General features: G+C 50.2%; 1 protein-coding gene across 2 annotated transcripts in view; it reads left to right on the plus strand.

Annotated features, from left to right (window-relative positions):
* Positions 1–20,250, plus strand: part of LOC143975793 (disintegrin and metalloproteinase domain-containing protein 33-like) — a 214,645-nt gene that overhangs the window by 139,538 nt on the left and 54,857 nt on the right. For both annotated transcript variants that reach the window (XM_077478326.1, XM_077478327.1), the window contains exons 4-8: positions 5,078–5,156; positions 8,117–8,193; positions 16,058–16,247; positions 17,043–17,108; positions 19,309–19,380. In XM_077478326.1, the coding sequence (XP_077334452.1) occupies positions 5,078–5,156; positions 8,117–8,193; positions 16,058–16,247; positions 17,043–17,108; positions 19,309–19,380 (484 nt within the window). The remainder of the gene's footprint in view (positions 1–5,077; positions 5,157–8,116; positions 8,194–16,057; positions 16,248–17,042; positions 17,109–19,308; positions 19,381–20,250) is intronic.

The raw sequence follows: 20,250 nt of genomic DNA on the forward strand, positions 1-20,250 counted from the left end.
GTTGGTGGCAAAGTCAATCTCGTGAAATTTTGATATTCAAAATTGAGAAAAAATTTTTTTGAAAAATTTGAAAAATGGCCCCCAAAAAAAAAAAAACACAGAAAGGGCCAGCTGAAGCACTTGAGAACATCATCTAGCACAAGTGTTTGGATTGAAGGGGTTAAATCTGGCAGTCTCGGGGGGAGGGGGGGGATCCGGCGCTGCATTTTTTCTGGTTGAAGTCATGTTTTTGGCGAGCGCAGCGCCGACGCATCCAGCAACACATCCGCTACATACGAATCCTCCTTTACTGCTGCAACACCCCATAAATTGGACCCTCCGGGAACTGGCAGCGTGTTCACCCAAACATCTCCTTCTTCCCATCCGACAGATGACAGTCTGTCAGCTCTCCGCCGTATTATAGAATGATGTCATCTGATTGGACGTTTGCCCGGGGTAGAGGCGCTGAGAGATTCCTATACGTGTGTCTGATCTTCATCTCCCATTTTTTTTTTTATTCTTTAGAAATACAATCTGTATCTGAAGAAAAGATGACCCGCACTCCGGTGATTGCTCTTAAATTTTTTTTTTTAAAAGCCACAGTGACCAAACGCAATTACGAAAGGTTGACGCGTTTCGGCCCGTAAGGCCTTAGTCATAACCCAACCTGTATCTGCTCCAGGCCCCGCTCACCTCTCTGCATTTCCAATCGCATCGCGGACGCGCATCGCCATTAAATGTTAATGGCACCTCCGAGCGCGGGTAGCAGGCGTGAGTTTGCTGCGTGTTTTATGAACTGCACAGGCGCCGGGATTTGCATGGTTGCGTGGCCTGTGCTCACTAACAAGATAGATGATGCCTAAGCAAAGATGGCACCATCCTTCTAGAGAGAAAATCTGCTGAAGGCACAAGGAGTGCTGTGGGAGGTAATAAATACCTGGAGTTGTCTCGCTGACACGTTACTGGTGCGTCTTGTAAATTATATCTGATGCTGGGTCCTCGATAACCTGTTGCCGCCAAATGACAGCTACAGCGCGGGATTACATTGCCAGGGGGGCATCTATTGGCGCCCTCCTGTGATGGTGCTTTCTGCGTGCTCCCCAAGGCATGCGGGTGGCATGCTCTGTAATCACCATGTCCCAAGGACTCAGCTGCCCCTTTACCATATGATCAGCTGAGTCCAATCACAGCTAATTACGGATGTTAGCAGAAGTCGGTTATCGGCTTTTCTCTCCTCACACAGTCAGCATGAGGAGGGGGAAGAGAGCTGATAACCGGCTTGTGTTAAAGGGACATCTACACTGATAATCAGTGTCCTGATTATCCTAATAGGTGACCTATTAGTGCCACATATTAGTGCAGCCGCATCAGTGCAGACTATCAGTGACCATCAGTGCCACCAATCAGTGTTCATCAGTACTGCCAATCTGTGCCCACCAGTGCTGCCAATCAGCACTCATCAGTGCCTTCTCATCAGTGTCACCTATCAGTGCTGCCTATCACTGTTCATCAGTGCAGCCTATCAGTGCTGCATCATTAGTGCCACCTATCAGTGCCCATTAGTGCCACCTATTAATGCAGCCTCATCAGTGCAGCCTATCAGTGCCCATCAGTGCCGTCTATCAGTGCCCAGTGCCGCCTATCAATGCCCATCGGTGCTGCCTATCAGTGCCCATCAGTGCCACCTATCAGTGCCTATTAGTGCCACCTATTTGTGCAACCGCATCAGTGCAGCCTATCAGTGCCACCTATCAGTGTTCATCAGTACTGGCAATAAGTGCCCACCAGTGCTTCCAATTAGCGCTCGGTGTTACCTACCAGTGCTGCCTATCAGTGTTCATCAGTGCTGCCTATCAGTGCCACCTATCAGTGGCCATCAATGCCACCTATTAGTGCAACCTCATCAGTACAGCCTATCAAATGCTCATCAGTACCAATTATCAGTACCCATCAATGCTGCATCATCAGCGCCCATCAGTGCCCATTAGTGCTGATCAGTGCTCATCAGTGCCACCTATCAGTGCAGCCCCATCAGTGCCCCCTATCAGTGCAGCCCCATCAGTGCAGCCTCATCAGTGCCCATCAGTGCTGCATCATCAGTGCCCATTAGCGCCACCTATTAGTGTAGACTCATCAGTGCAGCCTATCAGTGGCCATCAGTGCCGCCTATCAATGCCCATCAGTGCTGCCTATCAGTGCCCATAAGTGCCACTTATCAGTGCCTATTAGTGCCACTTATTTGTGCAGCCGCATCAGTGCAGCCCCATCAGTGCTGCATCATCAGTGCCCATTAGCGCCACCTACTGGTGCAGCCTCATTAGTGCAGCCTATCAGTGCCCATCAGTGCCGCCTATCAATGCCCATCAGTGCTGTCTATCAGTGCCCATCAGTGCCACCTATCAGTGCCTATTAGTGCCACCTATTTGTGCAGCCGCATCAGTGCAGCCTATCATTGCCACCTATCAGTGTTCATCAGTACTGCCAATCAGTGCCCACCAGTGCTGCCAATCAGTACTCATTAGTGTCACCTATCAGTGCTGCCTATCAGTGCCCATCAATGCCACCTTTTAGTGCAGCCTCATCAGGGCAGCCTATCAGCGCCACCTATCAGTACCCATCAGTGCTGCATCATCAGTGCCCATCACTGCAGCCTATCAGTGCCCATCAGTGCTGCAGTATCAGTGCTTATCAGTGCCACCTATCAGTGGCCATCAGTGCCACCTATCAGTGCAGCCCCATCAGTGCAGCCTATCAGTGCAGCCTCATCAGTGCCATCACTGAAGGAGATAAATTACCTGTTTACAAACATTTTTTTATCAAACTATGAAAAAAATAAATTATTTCAAAATGTTTGGTCTTTTTTTGCTTGTTTAGCAAAAAATTAAAAAAGAACAGAAGTGATTAAAAACCACCAAAAGAAAGTTCTATTTGTGTGAAGAAAATGATAAAAATTCCATCTGGGTACAGTGTTACACGACCGCGCAATTGTTATTGAATTTGGTAAAAGCTGAACATTTGGCCTGGGCAGGAAGGTGGTGAAAGTGCCCGGGAGACAAGTGGTTAATGAAACTCTAAAGGTCACAATTGTTATATTTTTATGAAAGGTGTGCATTAGAATCTGCAGCAAGTCAGATAGAGCTCCGCCTCATTTCCTGGCTGGAGGACAACCAGCGTCATCTATCGATTTCCTCCCCAGCCTGACTGTCCCTGTGCCCGCCCCTTTCATTCATTGGGTTCTAGCTGTTGCAATCTTGGAGACTCAGCATCACCCGTGGGTGGTCTGAATGCAAATGCAGCCACTGCCTGCATCAGGACTACGGGTTCTTGAGACGAGTACTGAGGCCGGGCGTTGCAATGTTTTTTTTTACACATTAACCCATTGATTAGGCACAAGATAAATGTCCAGCAGTGTATTTTACCTTTTCTGATTAGGGCAGGTGTGCCCTGCAGAGTACTAAGCTGCATGGTCATCGGAAGCAAATGACAAAGGCTCAAGGCTGATCATTGCTATTTATGACTTATCAAACAATATTGATTACTTGAATCTAGCCGACACAATAACCTATTGATTAGGCACAAGATAAATGTCCAGCAGTGTATTTTACCTTTTCTGATTAGGGCAGGTGTGCACAGCAGAGTACTAAGCTGCCTGGTCATGGGAAGCAAATGGCAAAGGCTCAAAGCTGATCCTTGCTATGTAGGACTTATCAAACAATATTGATTACTTGAATCTAGCCGACACAATGACCTATTGATTAGGCACAAGATAAAATGTCCAGCAGTGTATTTTACCTTTTCTGATTAGGGCAGGTGTGCGCTGCAGAGAACTAAGCTGCATTATCATGGGAAGCAAATGGCAAAGACTCAAGGCTGATCATCACTATGTATGCATGACTTATCAAACAATATTGATTACTTGAATCTAGCCGACACTTTAACCCATTGATTAGGCACAAGATAAATGTCCAGCAGTGTATTTTACCTTTTCTGATTAGGGCAGGTGTGCCCTGCAGAGTACTAAGCTGCATGGTCATCGGAAGCAAATGACAAAGGCTCAAGGCTGATCATTGCTATTTATGACTTATCAAACAATATTGATTACTTGAATCTAGCCAACATAATAACCTATTGATCAGGCACAAGATAAATGTCCAGCAGTGTACTTTACTTTTTCTGATTAGGACAGGTGTGCACCGCAGAGAACTAAGCTGTATTGTCATGAAAAGCAAATGGCAAAGGCTCAAGGCTGATCATCACTATGTATGACTTATCAAACAATATTGATTACTTGAATCTAGCTGACATTTTAACCCATTGATTAGGCACAAGATAAATGTCCAGCAGTGTATTTTACCTTTTCTGATTAGGGCAGGTGTGCGCTGCAGAGAATTAAGCTGCATTATCATGGGAAGCAAATGGCAAACGCTCAAAGCTGACCATTGCTATGTATGAATTATCAAACAATATTGATTACTTGAATCTAGGCAACACAATAACCCATTGATTAGGTACAAGATAAATGTCCAGCAGTGTACTTTACCTTTTCTGATTAGGGCAGGTGTGCACTACAGAGAACTAAGCTGCATTGTCAGGAAGTATGTACAGCACCCTGCCGGCCCCTCCCACCAGCCGTGATCTGCTTGCATTGGATTGTTTAAAATAAGATATGTAATAAAAATGTATTTTGAAAATGTATTTAAAAACGTCATTCAAATGTTGATGGGAGGGAAAAAATCGAAGCGGACTAAACTTCAGCTGGGGGAGAACATTATATAACACACAAATGAACATGAGGGGGGGGGGGGGCGCTAATCTGAGTGTAGTAACGAATTAAAGCTGAGTGGCAACGCATTTCAGAGCCCCCTGACAAAGGGGCTGGGTGGCTCCAACACGTGCAGCCACACCCCCTGTCCGGCCCCCTCTCAGTGAAGCTCTTTATAATATCCTATGGCCTTGTCATTGTCTCTCAGCCAATAACTGATTCCAGCCCGTGTTTGCTGAAATTTGGGACAGTATTGATCCGGGGGGGGGGGGGGGGGGGGGCTTTAGGTTCTTGTGATTGAGCCCACTTGCTGACTTTTGTCCTTCTTTCCCGCAGCCTCCTGCTAGCGCCCGGGTTCACCGAGACGCATTACACCGCAGAGGGCGAGAGGGTGACGGTGACCCCCAACCACACGGTGAGAACTACTCTATGTCCTCCTATATAGGCTCACCAAAAATTACACTTTTTTTATGTATTGGGCTTGTTGTTGTTGTTTTTTTTTTGGTTTTGTTTTTTTGTTGTTTTTTTTTGTTTTTTTTAATGATCTGAGGCTGTACACACAGGACACTATTGTCACGTTTACATCAGTAAATACAAACAAAATGCAAAATAATAATAAACTATAAAATGATAAATCAAATTAGATGAAAAATATTAATGCAAATAATATATTTATAATGCATATAAAATGCAAAATATATATTTATTATGTATATAAAATATTTAAAAATAAAAAAATCGAAATAATAGAAAAATAATAAAGTGCAAAATAATAGAAGAATAATAAAATGCAAAAAAAAAATCGGTGTTACTGGTCAGTATTTTACACGCATACGGACAAATACGTGCAAATAGCGCGCACGCAATGCAAATCACACCTCTCCTTTGAAGCTGTAAACCTAAAAGCAAACATTTATTGTGTTGCAGCTTACCAATTCTTAGATGTGACGACTGCATTTGTTTTCTTTCTTAGGCTTTCTTTCTTCTGGTGACCTGGCCAGCAAGTCTGTTGTTTTTCAAAAGCACAAGCTCTCCCACAGAATGCCTCAGTATAGAGGAATGAGACAAACCATTTACCACTGATGGGGGTGGGGGCGGGGGATAGACATTGTGCTTGATTAGCGGCCTTCTCAGCTATAATAGCCAGGGAATGGTAGCTGTGAACCCAGGAGTGATGCAATGCTTGTTGCTTCCGGGTTCACACGTTGCAAGAAGGGAATGGGGGTTGACCTCCTTTGTCTCCCCTGCCCTCCACTGCAGTGAATCAAGTACAGATTGTGCTTGATTAGCTGCCTTCTCAGATACAGTAGCCAAGTAATGACAGCTGCAAACCCGGAAGTGACGTAATACTTGTTGCTTCCGGGTTCACTAGTTGCAAGGAGGGAATGGCGGTTTATTGAAACATTGAGGGTCTATTAGACCTCCAATGTTTCTCCTGCTCTCCACTGTAGCTAATCAAGTACAGATTGTGTGCTTGATTAGCTGCCTTCTCAGCTACAATTGCCAGGGAATGACAGCTGCAAACCCGGAAGTGATGTAATACTTGTTGCTTCCGGGTTCACTATTTACAAGGAGCGAATGGGGGTTGATGAAGACATTGAGGGCCTATTAGACCTCCAATGTCTCTCCTGCCCTCCACTGTAGCTAATCAAGTACAGATTGTGCTTGATTAGCTGCTTTCTCAGCTACAGTAGCCAAGGACAGCTGCAAACCCGGAAGTGATGTAATACTTGTTGCTTCCGGGTTCACTAGTTGCAAGGAGGGAATGGGGGTTTATGAAGACATTGAGGGTCTATTAGACCTCCAATGTTTCTCCTGCTCTCCACTGTAGCTAATCAAGTAAAGATTGTGCTTGATTAGCTGCCTTCTCAGTTACAGTTGCCAGAGAATGACAGCTGCAAACCCGGAAGTGATGTCATACTTGTTGCTTATGGGTTCACTGTTTACAAGGAGGGAATGGGGGTTGATGGAAATAGCGGGGGTCCAATAGACCTTCAATGTCTGTCTCCCCTGCAGCTATTCAAGCAGGTATTGTGCTTGATTAGCTGCCATCTCAACTACAGTAGCCACGGAATGACAGCTGCGAACCCAGAAGTGGCGTAATACTTGTTGTTTCTGGGTTCACTGGTTGCAAGCAGAGAATGGGGATTGATGGAGATATCGGAGGTCTCCCCCTGCCCTCCACTGCAGCTAAGAAAGTACAGCTTGTGCTTGATTAGCTGCCTTCTCAGCTACAGTAGCCCAGGAATGACAGCTGTGAACCTGTGTTGCTTGTGATCATGCTCCTGTGCTCCCCGGAGATACTATGGGTGAGGGGTATAGATTGTGCTTGATTAGCAGCATTCTCTGCTACAGTAGCGAGGCAATGATAGTTGTGAACCCAGAAGTGACGTAATTATTGTTGCTTCTGGGTTTACTAGTTGCAAGGAGGGAATGGGGGTTGATGGGGAGATGGGGGGGTGGGTCCATTAGACCACCTTTGTCTCCCCTGCCCTCCACTGCAGCGAATCAAGTACAGATTGTGCTTGATTAGCTGCCTTCTCAGCTACAGTTGCCAGGGAATGACCCGGAAGTGACGTAATACTTGTTGCTTCCGAGTTCACTAGTTTCAAGAAGGGAATGGGGGTTGATGGAGACATTGAGGGTCTAATAGACCTCCAATGTCTCTCCTGTCCTCCACTGTAGCTAATCAAGTACAGATTATCTTTGATTAGCTGCCCTCTCAGCTACAGTAGCCAGAGAATGACAGCTGCAAACCCGGAAGTGACGTAATACTTGTTGCTTACCGGTTCACTAGTTGCAAGGAGGGAATGGGGGTTAATGGAGATAGCAGGGGTCTAGTAGACCTTCAATGTCTGTCTCCCCTGTCCTCCACTGTAGCTAATCATGCAGATATTGTGCTATATTAGCTGCCTTCTCAACTACAGTAGCCAGGGAATGACAGCTGCAAACAGTAATGACCGCTGGCCACTAGATGGCGCTAACCGATCACAGAAAGAAATACCCATTTCAAATAAAGAAAAACTCTTTGTGCTGGCCCAGCTCCCCTGCCCCTCCCCCTCGCCTCCATACATAACATTTTATGTAGCTGTGTGAGGTTATGAAAGCAAAGTGGTGTGGCCCTAAGGGCAGGCCTTGTAAATCCTTCTCCCTCCTTATAGGCTGATACTTCGATATAATAATATCGGTGGCAAAAAAGGGAAGGGACACTTATAAAGTATCCCTCGGTCAGACTTTAGAGACATACGAAATATTGGTGGCCATCATGCTGCATTATCAATCAGCCTCAGGGCACTGAAGGATGATGGGATTTGTAGTTCTTTTTTTCACATGTGATACTGGTATTGTGCTCACACTTTGTTCTGTACTCGGCAGGAGCACTGCTATTACCGTGGCCGGGTGCGGGGGAGTGAGGAGTCCTCGGTGGCTCTCAGCACCTGTGAAGGAATCAGGTAATTTAGGGTCTGTGGATCCCTGGTCCCCGGGATGTTCTACTGGTTATATAATTAGGAAATGTAACAAGTAAAGAATATATATATATATATATATAGAAAGAGTGCTTCCTGCTGGATAAGTGTGTATGTGCAGCACACTGGAGAGTCGGACTGCTGCTTTCACTCCAGAAGTACAGCGGTCTGACTCTCCTCGTGCACATCAGCAATACGACTCAACGATTACGAGTACTGTTTATTGGAGAGCCGTGCAGTTACTATGACTAAACCAAACTCATCGGTTGCAGTATATTCTGTGACCCCAGAGCCCTCTAGGCATCCCGTACCCCCTCTGTGACTCCAGAGCACCCTGTGACCCCTGTGACTCCAGATCATCCAGAGCACCCCTGTGACCCCTGTGACTCCAGATCATCCAGAGCACCCTGTGACCTCTGTGACCAGGCTTGCACTGGCCATCGGAACTACTGGGAGTTTCCCCGGTGGGCCGATGGCTCAGTGGGCCGGTTTCAGTGGCATTGCTAGGGGGGGCATTTGGGGCTATAGCCCCAAATCTGGGGCCCATAGCCCTGAGTCAGACCAGGAGTCCCCAACCACAGGGTCCCGGCCCACTACCGGGCCATGGGCTCTCTGCAGCCATGTGGCGAGCAGCATGGGAGAGCTGGAGAGTGGGCAGGCAGCTCTCACTGCCTGCCCTCTCTCTGGTGACCCTGATGTAAGGAGGGGCTCTCTGGGGACCCTGATGTAAGGAGGGGGTCTCTAAGCACCCTGATGTAAGGAGGGGCTCTCTGGGGAACCTGATGTAAGGAGGGGCTCTCTGGGGAATCTGATGTAAGGGGGAGGCTCTCTGGGGACCCGGATGTAAGGGAGAGGCTCTCTGGGGACATGGATGTAAGGGGGAGCTCTCTGGGGACCCCGATGTAAGGGGGGGCTCTCTGGGGACCCTGATGTAAGGGGGAGGCTCTCTGGGGACCCTGATGTAAGGAGGAGGCTCTCTGGGGACCCTGATGTAAGGAGGGGCTCTCTGGGGACCCTGATGTAAGGGGGAGGCTCTCTGGGGACCCGGATGTAAGGAAGAGGCTCTCTGGGGACCTGGATGTAAGGGGGAGCTCTCTGGGGACCCTGATGTAAGGGGGGGCTCTCTGGGGACCCTGATGTAAGGGGGAGGCTCTCTGGGGACCCTGATGTAAGGGGGAGGCTCTCTGGGGACCCTGATGTAAGGAGGGGCTCTCTGGGGACCCTGATGTAAGGGGGAGGCTCTCTGGGGACCCTGATGTAAGAAAGAGGCTCTCTGGGGACCCTGATGTAACGGGTGCTCTCTAGGGGCTTGATTGCGCAATTCCGTACAGTTTATACTGTTTTTGTGCGTGTTTGCAAAATTAAAGTGGGCCGGTCTGGATGAAGTCCAGGGCCAAATTTTTGTCCCAGTCCACCCCTGTCTGTGACTCCAGATCATCCAGAGCACCCTGTGACCCCTGTGACTCCAGACCATCCAGAGCACCCTGTGACCCCTGTAAATCTAGATCATCCAGAGCACCCTGTGACTCCAGATCATCCAGATCACCCTGTGACCCCTGTGACTCCAGATCATCCAGAGCACCCTGTGACTCCACATCATCCAGAGCACCCCTGTGACCTCTGTGATTCCAGAGCACCCTTAGTATCCTGTGATCCCTGTGACTCCAGAGCACCCTGTGTCACCCTATGAACCCTGTGTCCAAAGTACACCTTGAGGAACCTGTGACCCCTTCTACTCTACAGAACCCTGAGCATCCTGTGCTACATTATGACCCCTGTCTCTACAGCCCACCATGAGCATCCTCTGTAATCATGTGACCCCTGTGACCTTACAGCACCCTCAACATCCTGTTTCACTCTATGACCATTCTAGCACCTTGAGCATCCAGCGACCCTGAAGCACCTAATGTCACCCTATGACTCCAGAGGACCCTGCGACCTCTGTAGCTCCAGGGCACCCTGAGTATCCTGTAACCCCTGTGACTCCAGAGCATCCTGAAGATCCTGTGTCACCCTATGACCCTTGGTTCCACACAACACCCAGAACACCCTGTATCATTCTGTGTCCCTAGTGATTCTAGAACACCCTGAGCATCCCGTGTCAACCTCTGACCCAACCCCTGTGTCTGCAGTACACCCTGAGCATAATCTATATCCCTTTGACTACAGAAAACCCTCAGCATTCTGTTTCACCCTATGACCCCTGTGTCTACAGAGCACCCTGAGTATCCTGTGACCTCTATGATGCCAGAGTACCCTGTGTCAGCCTATGACTCCAGAGCACCCTGTGACCTCTGTGACTCCAGAGCACCCTGTGACTCCAGAGCACCCTGTGACCTCTGTGGCTCCAGAGCCAGTGGCGGAATTATAGGGGTCGCTGAGATCGCCAAGGCGACCGGGCCCCGTGCTGCAGGGGGGCCTCGAGGGCCCCCCTGTATATCTGAAGGAGCGGGCGGCTGAGACCGAGCTCCCCGATCTTCAGCCGAAGTGTAATCGGCACTGTGCGGGGAGCTCAGAGTCATCACACTGCTTGTAACTAAAGTGAAAGCAGTGTGTGCTCTTTGTCTCCCCCTACAGTGCAGTACCCGGCAGGAAGAGGTAAGATAAAGCACTGCCGTTTTTGAAAAGACTTTATGTGTGTGTATTTGTGTGTGTGTATGCGTGTATGTGTGTGTATGTGTGCGTATGTGTGCGTATGTGTATGTGTGTAGCTGGCGAGCGGGCAGGGGGGGCACACTGGCGGCATTCAAGGGCACACTAGCAGCATTTGATGACACACTGGCAGCGTTTAATGGCACAGTGGCTGCAATTGATGGCACAGTTGTAGCATTTGAGGGCACACTGGCAGCGTTTGGCACAGTGGCAGCGTTTGGCACAGTGGCTGCAATTGATAGCACAGTGATAGCGTTTGATGGCACAGTGGCAGTGTTTGAGGGCACAGTGGCAGCGTTAAATGGGCACAGTGGCTGCAGTTGATGGCACAGTGGCAATGTTTGATGGCACAGTGACAGCTTTTGATGGCACAGTGGCAGCGTTAAATTGGCACAATGGCAGCGTTAAATGGGCACAGTGGCAGCGTTAAATGGGCACAGTGGCAGCGTTAAATGGGCACAGTGGCAGCGTTAAATGGGCACAGTGGCAGCGTTAAATGGGCACAGTGGCAGCGTTAAATGGGCACAGTGGCAGTGTTAAATTGGCACGGTGGCAGTGTTTGATGGCACAATGGCAGCGTTTGGGTACAGTGGCTGCGATTGATTGCACAGTGGCTGCATTTGAGGGTACAGTGGCTGCATTTGATGATTTGGTTTATAAAAATTTGTGTGCCCCCCAAAAATTTTGAGCACCAGCCACCGCTGTTTAGATGTAGGTATGCACATTTTATGTATCTGCGTTTAATCCTGCCCCCCTTCCCATATTAGAGCTGGGCGATTTTCAAAAAAAAAAAAATGTTGTCATTTAAAAAAAAAAAACTCAATTCACAAATCGAATCCAGTTTTTTTTTTTATGGACACTGCGCCAGTCCTGAGGAGCTGCGGGCAGGAGTTTAGGTGAGGCCGTGGCTTCGTACTAGTCCGCAGGTCCGGCCTCGCGGGCTACTAAAAACTCCTGCACGCAGCTCCTCAGGACCGGTGCATTGTCAGCATTGATCCTGGTGAAAAAATAAATATCTAAAAAAAACTATTTGCTGAAAATTTTAATCGATTTGACCTCTCAATTCAAGATTCAAATCGATTTTTTTCCCCAGCCCTACCCCATATGTGTACAATCAGAACTGTTTTTTTTTTCTTGCTTGTTCAAAGTAGCAGCAAAAAAATGCTATTACTCTGAAAAGCGATCTGTGCTCAGATCGCTTTTCAGAGGCATTTGACAGCTGGTAAAGGGACAATATGTTGCCTCCTGACCACCTGTTTTAATCCCTTAATGTGATTGTAAAGGTTTGCTTATTTTTATTTTTTTTTATTTTTTTTATAACAAACGTTATACTTACCTTCACTGTGCAGCTTATTTTGCACAGAGTGGCCCCGAACCTTGTATTCTGGGGTCCCTCAGTGGCTCTCATGGCTACTCCTCTTATCAGACAACCCCCTAGGAGAAGCGCTCTCCCGGGGGGGGGGGGGGGGTTACCCTGCAGGAGCCCCCGATGCCTGCCTCATTGAATTTTATTAACAGCAGTGGGAGCCAATGGCTGAGCTGCTATTAATATATCCAATCAGGAGCCGAGAACCCCGGGCAAAGGAAGAGCCCATCTCCACCTGGTGAAGTTCCAGGGCTCAGGTAAGTAAAAAGGTGGGGGCTGGGGTTCCGGTGACTGCCAGGTGTTTTTTCACCTTAATGCATAGGATGGATTAAGGTGAAAAAACAACCCCTTAAATGCATCATCACTATGCTGAAACTGCATGCAATGCACACAGTTGCAGGGGGGTTGCAGTGCAGCCCCATTCACATAGGGATGTACTTAAAGGGTGTCCTGACTGGAAAAAGATTGAGAAACACCGACATAGAGGAACCCGTCTCTCCATTTTCCTCCTGCAGCCGCTGAATGCCTGTGGAAGGGAGAGGTGGAGAAGCGGCGGCAAATGGAGAAATTGGTTCCTTTACATGTAGCCACCCACTTGCAACCGGGTCCTGTTGTTCCGCCACCAAACTCGGAGTAAAGGGCCCTGTCAGGGGGGCCCTTCATGGTTTCTTGCATCGGGGCCCTGAAGGTTCTAGTTACGCCACTGTCCAGAGCACTCTGTGACCTCTGTGTCTCCAGAGCACCATGTGTCTCCAGAGCACCCTGTGACTCCAGAGCACCGTGTGACCTCTGTGACTCCAGAGCACCCTGTGTCTCCCTGTGCAGGGCCGGTGCTACCACTAGGCAAACTAGGCAGCCGCCTAGGGCGCACTTCTGCCTAGGGGCGCCCAACCACTGGTTTCCCTCCGCGTCTGCAGGCTGCAGCTTGTAACTAACTCAGGCAGCCGCTTCGTCTGACCAGTAGTGTAATTAGAGGTGCAGCGCAGCACTGCAGCCAGCGCTAGAGGAAGCAGAGCCGATGCTTCCGGTTTATAGCGCCGCCTCCTGTCACATGAGCATGGCAAAGGGGGTGGGGTGAGGGGTGGAGCCAATGGGATGCGGCAAAATGAGGTTTCGCCTAGGGTGTCAAAATTCCTTGCACCAGCCCTGTCCCTGTGACACCAGAGCACCCTGTGACCTCTGTGGCTCCAGAGCACCCTGTGACCTCTGTGGCTCCAGAGCACTCTGTGACCTCTGTGGCTCCAGAGCACCCTGTGTCTCCAGAGCACACTGAGTATCCTGTGACCTCTATGATGCCAGAGTACCCTGTGTCAGCCTATGACTCCAGAGCACCCTGTGACCTCTGTGACTCCAGAGCACCTTGTGTCTCCCTGTGACTCCAGAGCACCTTGTGTCTCCTTTTGACTCCAGAGCACCCTGTGACCTCTGTGGCTCCAGAGCACTCTGTGACCTCTGTGGCTCCAGAGCACCCTGTGTCTAGAGAGCACCCTGTGACCTCTGTGGCTCCAGAGCACCCTGTGACTCCAGAGCACTGTGTGACCTCTGTGACTCCAGAGCACCCTGTGTCTCCCTTTGACTCCAGAGCACCTTGTGTCTCCTTGTGACTCCAGAGCACCCTGTGACCTCTGTGGCTCCAGAGCACTCTGTGACCTCTGTGGCTCCAGAGCACCCTGTGTCTCCAGAGCACACTGTGACCTCTGTGGCTCCAGAGCACCCTGTGACTCAAGAGCACCCTGTGACTCCAGAGCACCGTGTGACCTCTGTGGCTCCAGAGCACCCTGTGACTCCAGAGCACCCTGTGACCTCTGTGACTCAAGAGCGCCCTGTGATCCCAGAGCACCTTGTGACCCCAGAGCACCCTGTGACTCCAGAGCACCCTGTGACCTCTGTGGCTCCAGAGAAACCGTTGACTCCAGAGCACCCTGTGACTCCAGAGCACCTTGTGTCTCCCTGTGACTCCAGAGCACCCTGTGACCTCTGTGGCTCCAGAGCACACTGTGACTCCAGAGCACCCTGTGACCTCTGTGGCTCCAGAGCACCCTGTGTCACCCTGTGACCTCTGTGGCTCCAGAGCACACTGTGACTCCAGAGCACCCTGTGACCTCTGTGGCTCCAGAGCACCCTGTGACTCCAGAGCGCCCTGTGACCCCAGAGTGCCTTGGGACCCCAGAGCACCCTGTGACTCCAGAAAACCCTGTGACATCTGTGGCTCCAGTGCACCCTGTGTCACCCTATGACTCCGGAGCACCCTTTGACCTCTGTGGCTCCAGAGCACCCTGTGTCTCCCTGTGACTCCAGAGCACCCTGTGACTCCAGAGCACCCTGTGACCTCTGTGGCTCCAGAGCACCCTGTAACTCCAGAGCACCCTGTGTCTCCCTGTGACTCCAGAGAGCCCTGTGACCCCAGAACACCCTGTGACTCCAGAGCACCCTGTAAACTCTGTGGCTCCAGAGCACCCTGTGACTCCAGAGCACCCTGTGACGTCTGTGACTCCAGAGCAGCCTGTGACTCCAGAGCACCCTGTGTCTCCCTGTGACTCCAAAGCACCCTGTGACCTCTGTGGCTCCTATGCACCCTGTGTCACCCTGTGACTCCAGAGCACCCTGTGACCTCTGTGGTTCCAGAGCACCCTGTGTCACCCTATGACTCCAGAGCTCCCTGTGTCACCCTGTGACTCCAGAACACCCTGTGACTCCAGAGCACCCTGTGACCTCTGTGGCTCCAGAGCACCCTGTGACCTCTGTGGCTCCAGAGCACCCTGTGACCTCTGTGACTCCAGAGTGCCCTGTGACCCCAGAGCACCCTGTGACTCCAGAGCACCCTGTGACCTCTGTGGCTCCAGAGCACCCTGTGACTCCAGAACACCCTGTGACGTCTGTGACTCCAGAGCACCTTGTGTCTCCCTGTGACTCCAGAGCACCCTGTGACCTCTGTGGCTCCTAAGCACCCTGTGTCACCCTGTGACTCCAGAGCACCCTGTGACCTCTGTGGTTCCAGAGCACCCTGTGACTCCAGAGCACCCGGTGATCTCTGTGGCACCAGAGCCCCTTGTGACTCCAGAGCGCCCTGTGACCCCAGAGCACCCTGTGACCCCAGAGAAGCCTGTGACTCCAGAACACCCTGTGACCTCTGTGGCTCCAGAGAACCCTGTGTCACCCTATGAACTCCAGAGCACCCTTTGACCTCTGTGGCTCCAGAGCACCCTGTGTCACCCTGTGACTCCAGAGCACCCTGTGACCTCTGTGGCTCCAGAGCACCCTGTAACTCCAGAGCACCTTGTGTCTCCCTGTGACTCCAGAGCATCCTGTGACCTCTGTGGCTCCAGAGCACCCTGTGACTCCAGAGCGCCCTGTGTCACCCTATGACTCCAGAACACCCTGTGTCTCCCTATGACTCCAGAGCACCCTGCTGTCTCCCTTTGACTCCAGAGTACCCTGTCAAACCTCCCAAGTTTTTGAGATGAAAAAAAAAAATAGAATTATGACAGGTAACTTTTAGGAAAACCGCCTGTGGAAATGACCAGCACATTCAGAGATATGAGCAGCTAAAGTTCTATGAAAATCCTCTCTTTTCCTGCACATATCCAGCTTAGCCCCTCCTCCTCCAATCTTCTCAGACTCCCATTGGTCACCGAACCCTGATCAACGGGGAGGCTCTAAAGCAAGGGCAGGGCCAAGCCGGATTTTACAAGAAAGTTTGAGATTTGCTTATAACTTCAGCTGCAGATATCTCCTGATTATAGTCACCAGAAGGAACCTCTATTTTTTTTTTGTGTGCTCCCATTTGAATCTCCCAGCTTTATTTATAAATGTTAATTTTTTTTTTCTCAGTGGCCTGATTGTCCTGGATGCCAACAACAGCTTCTACCTCCAGCCGCTGGCAGCGCCAGGCACCGCCAGCCACATGCTGTACCGCACAGAACATCTGCCCATTAAAGGTGGAGGCTGCGGCCATGGAGACCCCTCATCAACTGCCACCTCTCACCTCAATGAAATTCTATCCCAGCCTGGCCATCACAGGGTAAGACTGCCACATAGGGTCAGTATGAGCGACGGGGGAGAACCTGGGCCTCAGAGGAACGTGTTAAGGTGGAGAAGAACTAGACCCAAATGTTTACTACACATGTGCTGGACAGCTTGAACCTAGCGGGAGAACTAAAAGAAAGGGTGTCATGAGAGGAGTCACAAGACTCTCTTAAACTCCCATAATATGCTAGGAATGCACAGCTCCCAGGGGGCAGGAACATGAGGGTGACTTAGCACACTGAACTCCACCTATAACTGAAAAGGGTGGAGCCTGTACAAATAGGCTTTACCAGCATGACCTGGAGAAAGAGAGCCTCGGGGGCGGGGCTTTTCAAGGTCCTTCAGAAGCAACTTCATCTGTTCTGAAGGAAAAAAAAAACAGAGGATGTCATTATTCCCCTTCTTCTAAATATACAATGGCTTTCATTCTCATCCCCTGGCTTCAGTATTTTATTTATTTTTTAGTCTTCAGACCAGGAGCTCTAACCACACCCTGGCTCTGTACTTTTTCAGAGTTAGTGACACAGGAATTACTGGAAGCCAGAGGATCTGAATTACAGCCAGGCAGCTAGCATTTTCAGACGAAAGTGAGCAATAGCCGCCTTGTAATGTTATATGGAGCTGTTCCCAGTAATAAGGGATGGAAGACACCATCGCCATCTAGTGGTCAATTTAGTGCAGCACACTGGCTGAGATATGCTGGAAGCTGTAATGATTGTATATAGTATATAATGGTGGTAATGCTGGAGAGAGCCCTTATCTCTACTTGTCTCTGTTCTCTGTCCTGCAGATGAAGAGGAATGTGTGGGGAGCGCAGAAGTTCATGGAGCTGTATATAGTCGCTGACCATTCAATGGTGAGTCTGTCCAGAGCTACAGAGGAGGAAGACATGGATGTTATTATATCTCCTTCCTTTATCCCCTCCTATGTCTTCCCCTCCCTCACTTTCTTGCTTCCTCTCTCCCCCCCCCCCCTCCTCCCCACTTTCTCCTCCTCCTCTCTCTCTGTGTCTCACTTTTTTTTCTCTCCCCCCTCTCTTTTCTCCTTCTCTCCTTCCTCCTTCTCTCCCCCTTTCTCCTCCTCCCCCCTCCTCCTTCTTCTTCCCCCCTCCTCCTCCTTCTTCTCTCTCCCCCCTTTCCTCCTTCTTCTCTCCCACTCCTCTCCTCCCCCCTCCTCCTCCTTCTCCCCCTCTTGCCTTCTTCTCTCCCCTCCCCTCTCCTCCTTCTCTCCCTCCTCCTCCTTCTCCCCCCTCTCCTCCTCCTTCTCTCCCCCTCTCCTCTTCCTTCTTCCTTCCTCTCCTCTTTCTTCCCTCTCCCCCTCCTCCTCCTTCTTCTCTCCCCCTCTCTCCTCCTCCCCCTCCTCCTCCTTCTCCCCCCTCTCCTTCTTTTTCTCTCCCCCTCTTCCTTCTTCTCCCCTCCCCCCTCCTCCTCCCTTCTCCTCCTTCTTCTCCCCCCCTCCTCTACCTTCTCTCCCCTCTCTCCTCCTCCCCCCTCTCCTCCTTTTCTCTCCCTCTCAACTACTTCTTCTCTCCCCCCTCTCTCCTCCTCCCTCTCTTCCTCCTCCCCTCTCTCCTCCCCCTCTCTCCTCCTTCCTCTCTCCCTCTCCTCCTCCTTCTTCCCCCCTCTGCACCTTCTTCCCTCTCCCCCTCTCCTCCTTCTCTACCCCTCTCTCCTCCCCACCCCTCTCTCCTCCTCCTTCTCCCCCTCTCTCCTCCTTCTCCCCCCTCTCCTTCTTTTTCTCTCCCCCTCTTCCTTCTTCTCCCCTCCCCCCTCCTCCTCCCTTCTCCTCCTTCTTCTCCCCCCCTCCTCTACCTTCTCTCCCCTCTCTCCTCCTCCCCCCCTCTCCTCCTTTTTCTCTCCCTCTCAACTACTTCTTCTCTCCCCCCTCTCTCCTCCTCCCTCTCTCCTCCTCCCCTCTCTCCTCCCCCTCTCTCCTCCTTCTTCTCTCCCTCTCCTCCTCCTTCTTCCCCCTCTCCACCTTCTTCCCTCTCCCCCTCTCCTCCTTCTCTACCCCTCTCTCCTCCCCACCCCTCTCTCCTCCTCCTTCTCCCCCTCTCTCCTCCTTCTCCCCCCTCTCCTTCTTTTTCTCTCCCCCTCTTCCTTCTTCTCCCCTCCCCCCTCCTCCTCCCTTCTCCTCCTTCTTCTCCCCCCCTCCTCTACCTTCTCTCCCCTCTCTCCTCCTCCCCCCCTCTCCTCCTTTTTCTCTCCCTCTCAACTACTTCTTCTCTCCCCCCTCTCTCCTCCTCCCTCTCTCCTCCTCCCCTCTCTCCTCCCCCTCTCTCCTCCTTCTTCTCTCCCTCTCCTCCTCCTTCTTCCCCCCTCTCCACCTTCTTCCCTCTCCCCCTCTCCTCCTTCTCTACCCCTCTCTCCTCCCCACCCCTCTCTCCTCCTCCTTCTCCCCCTCTCTCCTCCTTCTTCTCCCCTCTCCTCCTTTTTCTCTCCCCCCCCCCTCACCTCCTTCTTCTCTCTCCCCCCTCTCCTACTTCTTTCCCCCATCTCCTCCTTCTTCTCTCCCCCTCTACTCCTTATTCTCTCTCCCCCTCTACTCCTTCTTTCTCCCCCTATCCTCCTTCTTCTCTCTCCCCCCTCTCCTTCTCCCCCTCTCTCCTCCTTCTTCTCTCCCCCTCCTCCTCCTCCTTCTCTCCCCCTCCTCCTCTTTCTTCCCCCCTCTCCTCCTCCTCCTTCTCTCTCTTCCTCCACACTCTTTCTCTCTGTCTCTCTCTCTCTCTCTCTATTGCTGGCCATACATGAAACAATTTTCAGACAATTTAAACAAGGTTTTGTTTGCTTATACAATTATAAGTGAGTAAAAACACGGTAGGCAGCCCTCCGTACAAAGATTTGATTGACTAGAAACCTCCAATTAGATTTATGGATTGAAATAGATTTAATAGATCGAAACACTAAATGTGACTGAATAGAAAGTGAACCCCCATCAAGCAGGAGATCCATCCGGGTTCCTTCAACTCCCGGGAATTCTCCCAGAATGGTTTGGTAATCTGTACCATTCAATGTCCCCGGGTGGCATCTGATAACTATTATTTCTCTGGCTGACAGTACATGAAACAGAACATGGACCTGGGGAAGACCAAACAGCGCGTCATGGAGATCGCCAACTTCGTAGACAAGGTGAGGGCCGTGATGCCAACCATGGAAGGGTGTAGGATGAGCCATTCATTTCATAGCAGACAACTCTGTGTACTGTGAAGTTTGTAAACTTTGACCAAGTGGACTCTATGATGATTGAATTGTAGTATGTGAAAAAAAAAATATATATATATATATATATATATATATATATATATATATATATATATATATATATATATATCTCTTTTCATGTGACAACACTGAAGAAATGACACTTGTCTACAATGTAAAGTAGTGAGTGTACAGCTTGTATAACAGTGTACATTTCCCGTCCCCTCAAAATAACTCAACACACAACCATTAATGTCTAAACCACTGGCAACAAAAGTGAGTACACCCCTAAGTGAAAATGTCAAAATTGGTACCCAATTAGCCATTTTCCCTCCCCCAGTCTCATGTGACTCGTTAGTTTTACAAGGTCTCAGGTTATGAATGAGGAGGGAGCAGGTGTGTTAAATTTGGTCTCATCGCTCTCACTCTCTAATACTGGTCACTGGAAGTTCAACATGGCACCTCATGGCAAAGAACTCTCTGAGGATCTGAAAAAAAGAATTGTTGCTCTACATAAAGATGGCCTAGGCTATAAGAAGATTGCCAAGACCCTGAAACTGAGCTGCAGCACGTTGGCCAAGACCATACAGCAGTATAACAGGACAGGTTCCACGCCGAACAGACCTCAACAAAAAGTTGAGGTCACGTGATCAGCGTCATATCCAGAGGTTGTCTTTGGGAAATAGACGTATGAGTGCTGCCAGCATTGCTGCAGAGGTTGTAGGGGTGGTGGGGGTCAGCCTGTCAGTGCTCAGACCATAAGCTGCACACTGCATCAAATTGGTCTGCATGGTTGTC

The sequence above is a fragment of the Lithobates pipiens genome, unplaced genomic scaffold (genome assembly GCF_037356315.1).
Source record: "Lithobates pipiens isolate NorthernLeopardFrog02 unplaced genomic scaffold, aLitPip1_a1.2 Scaffold_13, whole genome shotgun sequence".
Lineage (NCBI taxonomy): Eukaryota > Metazoa > Chordata > Amphibia > Anura > Ranidae > Lithobates > Lithobates pipiens.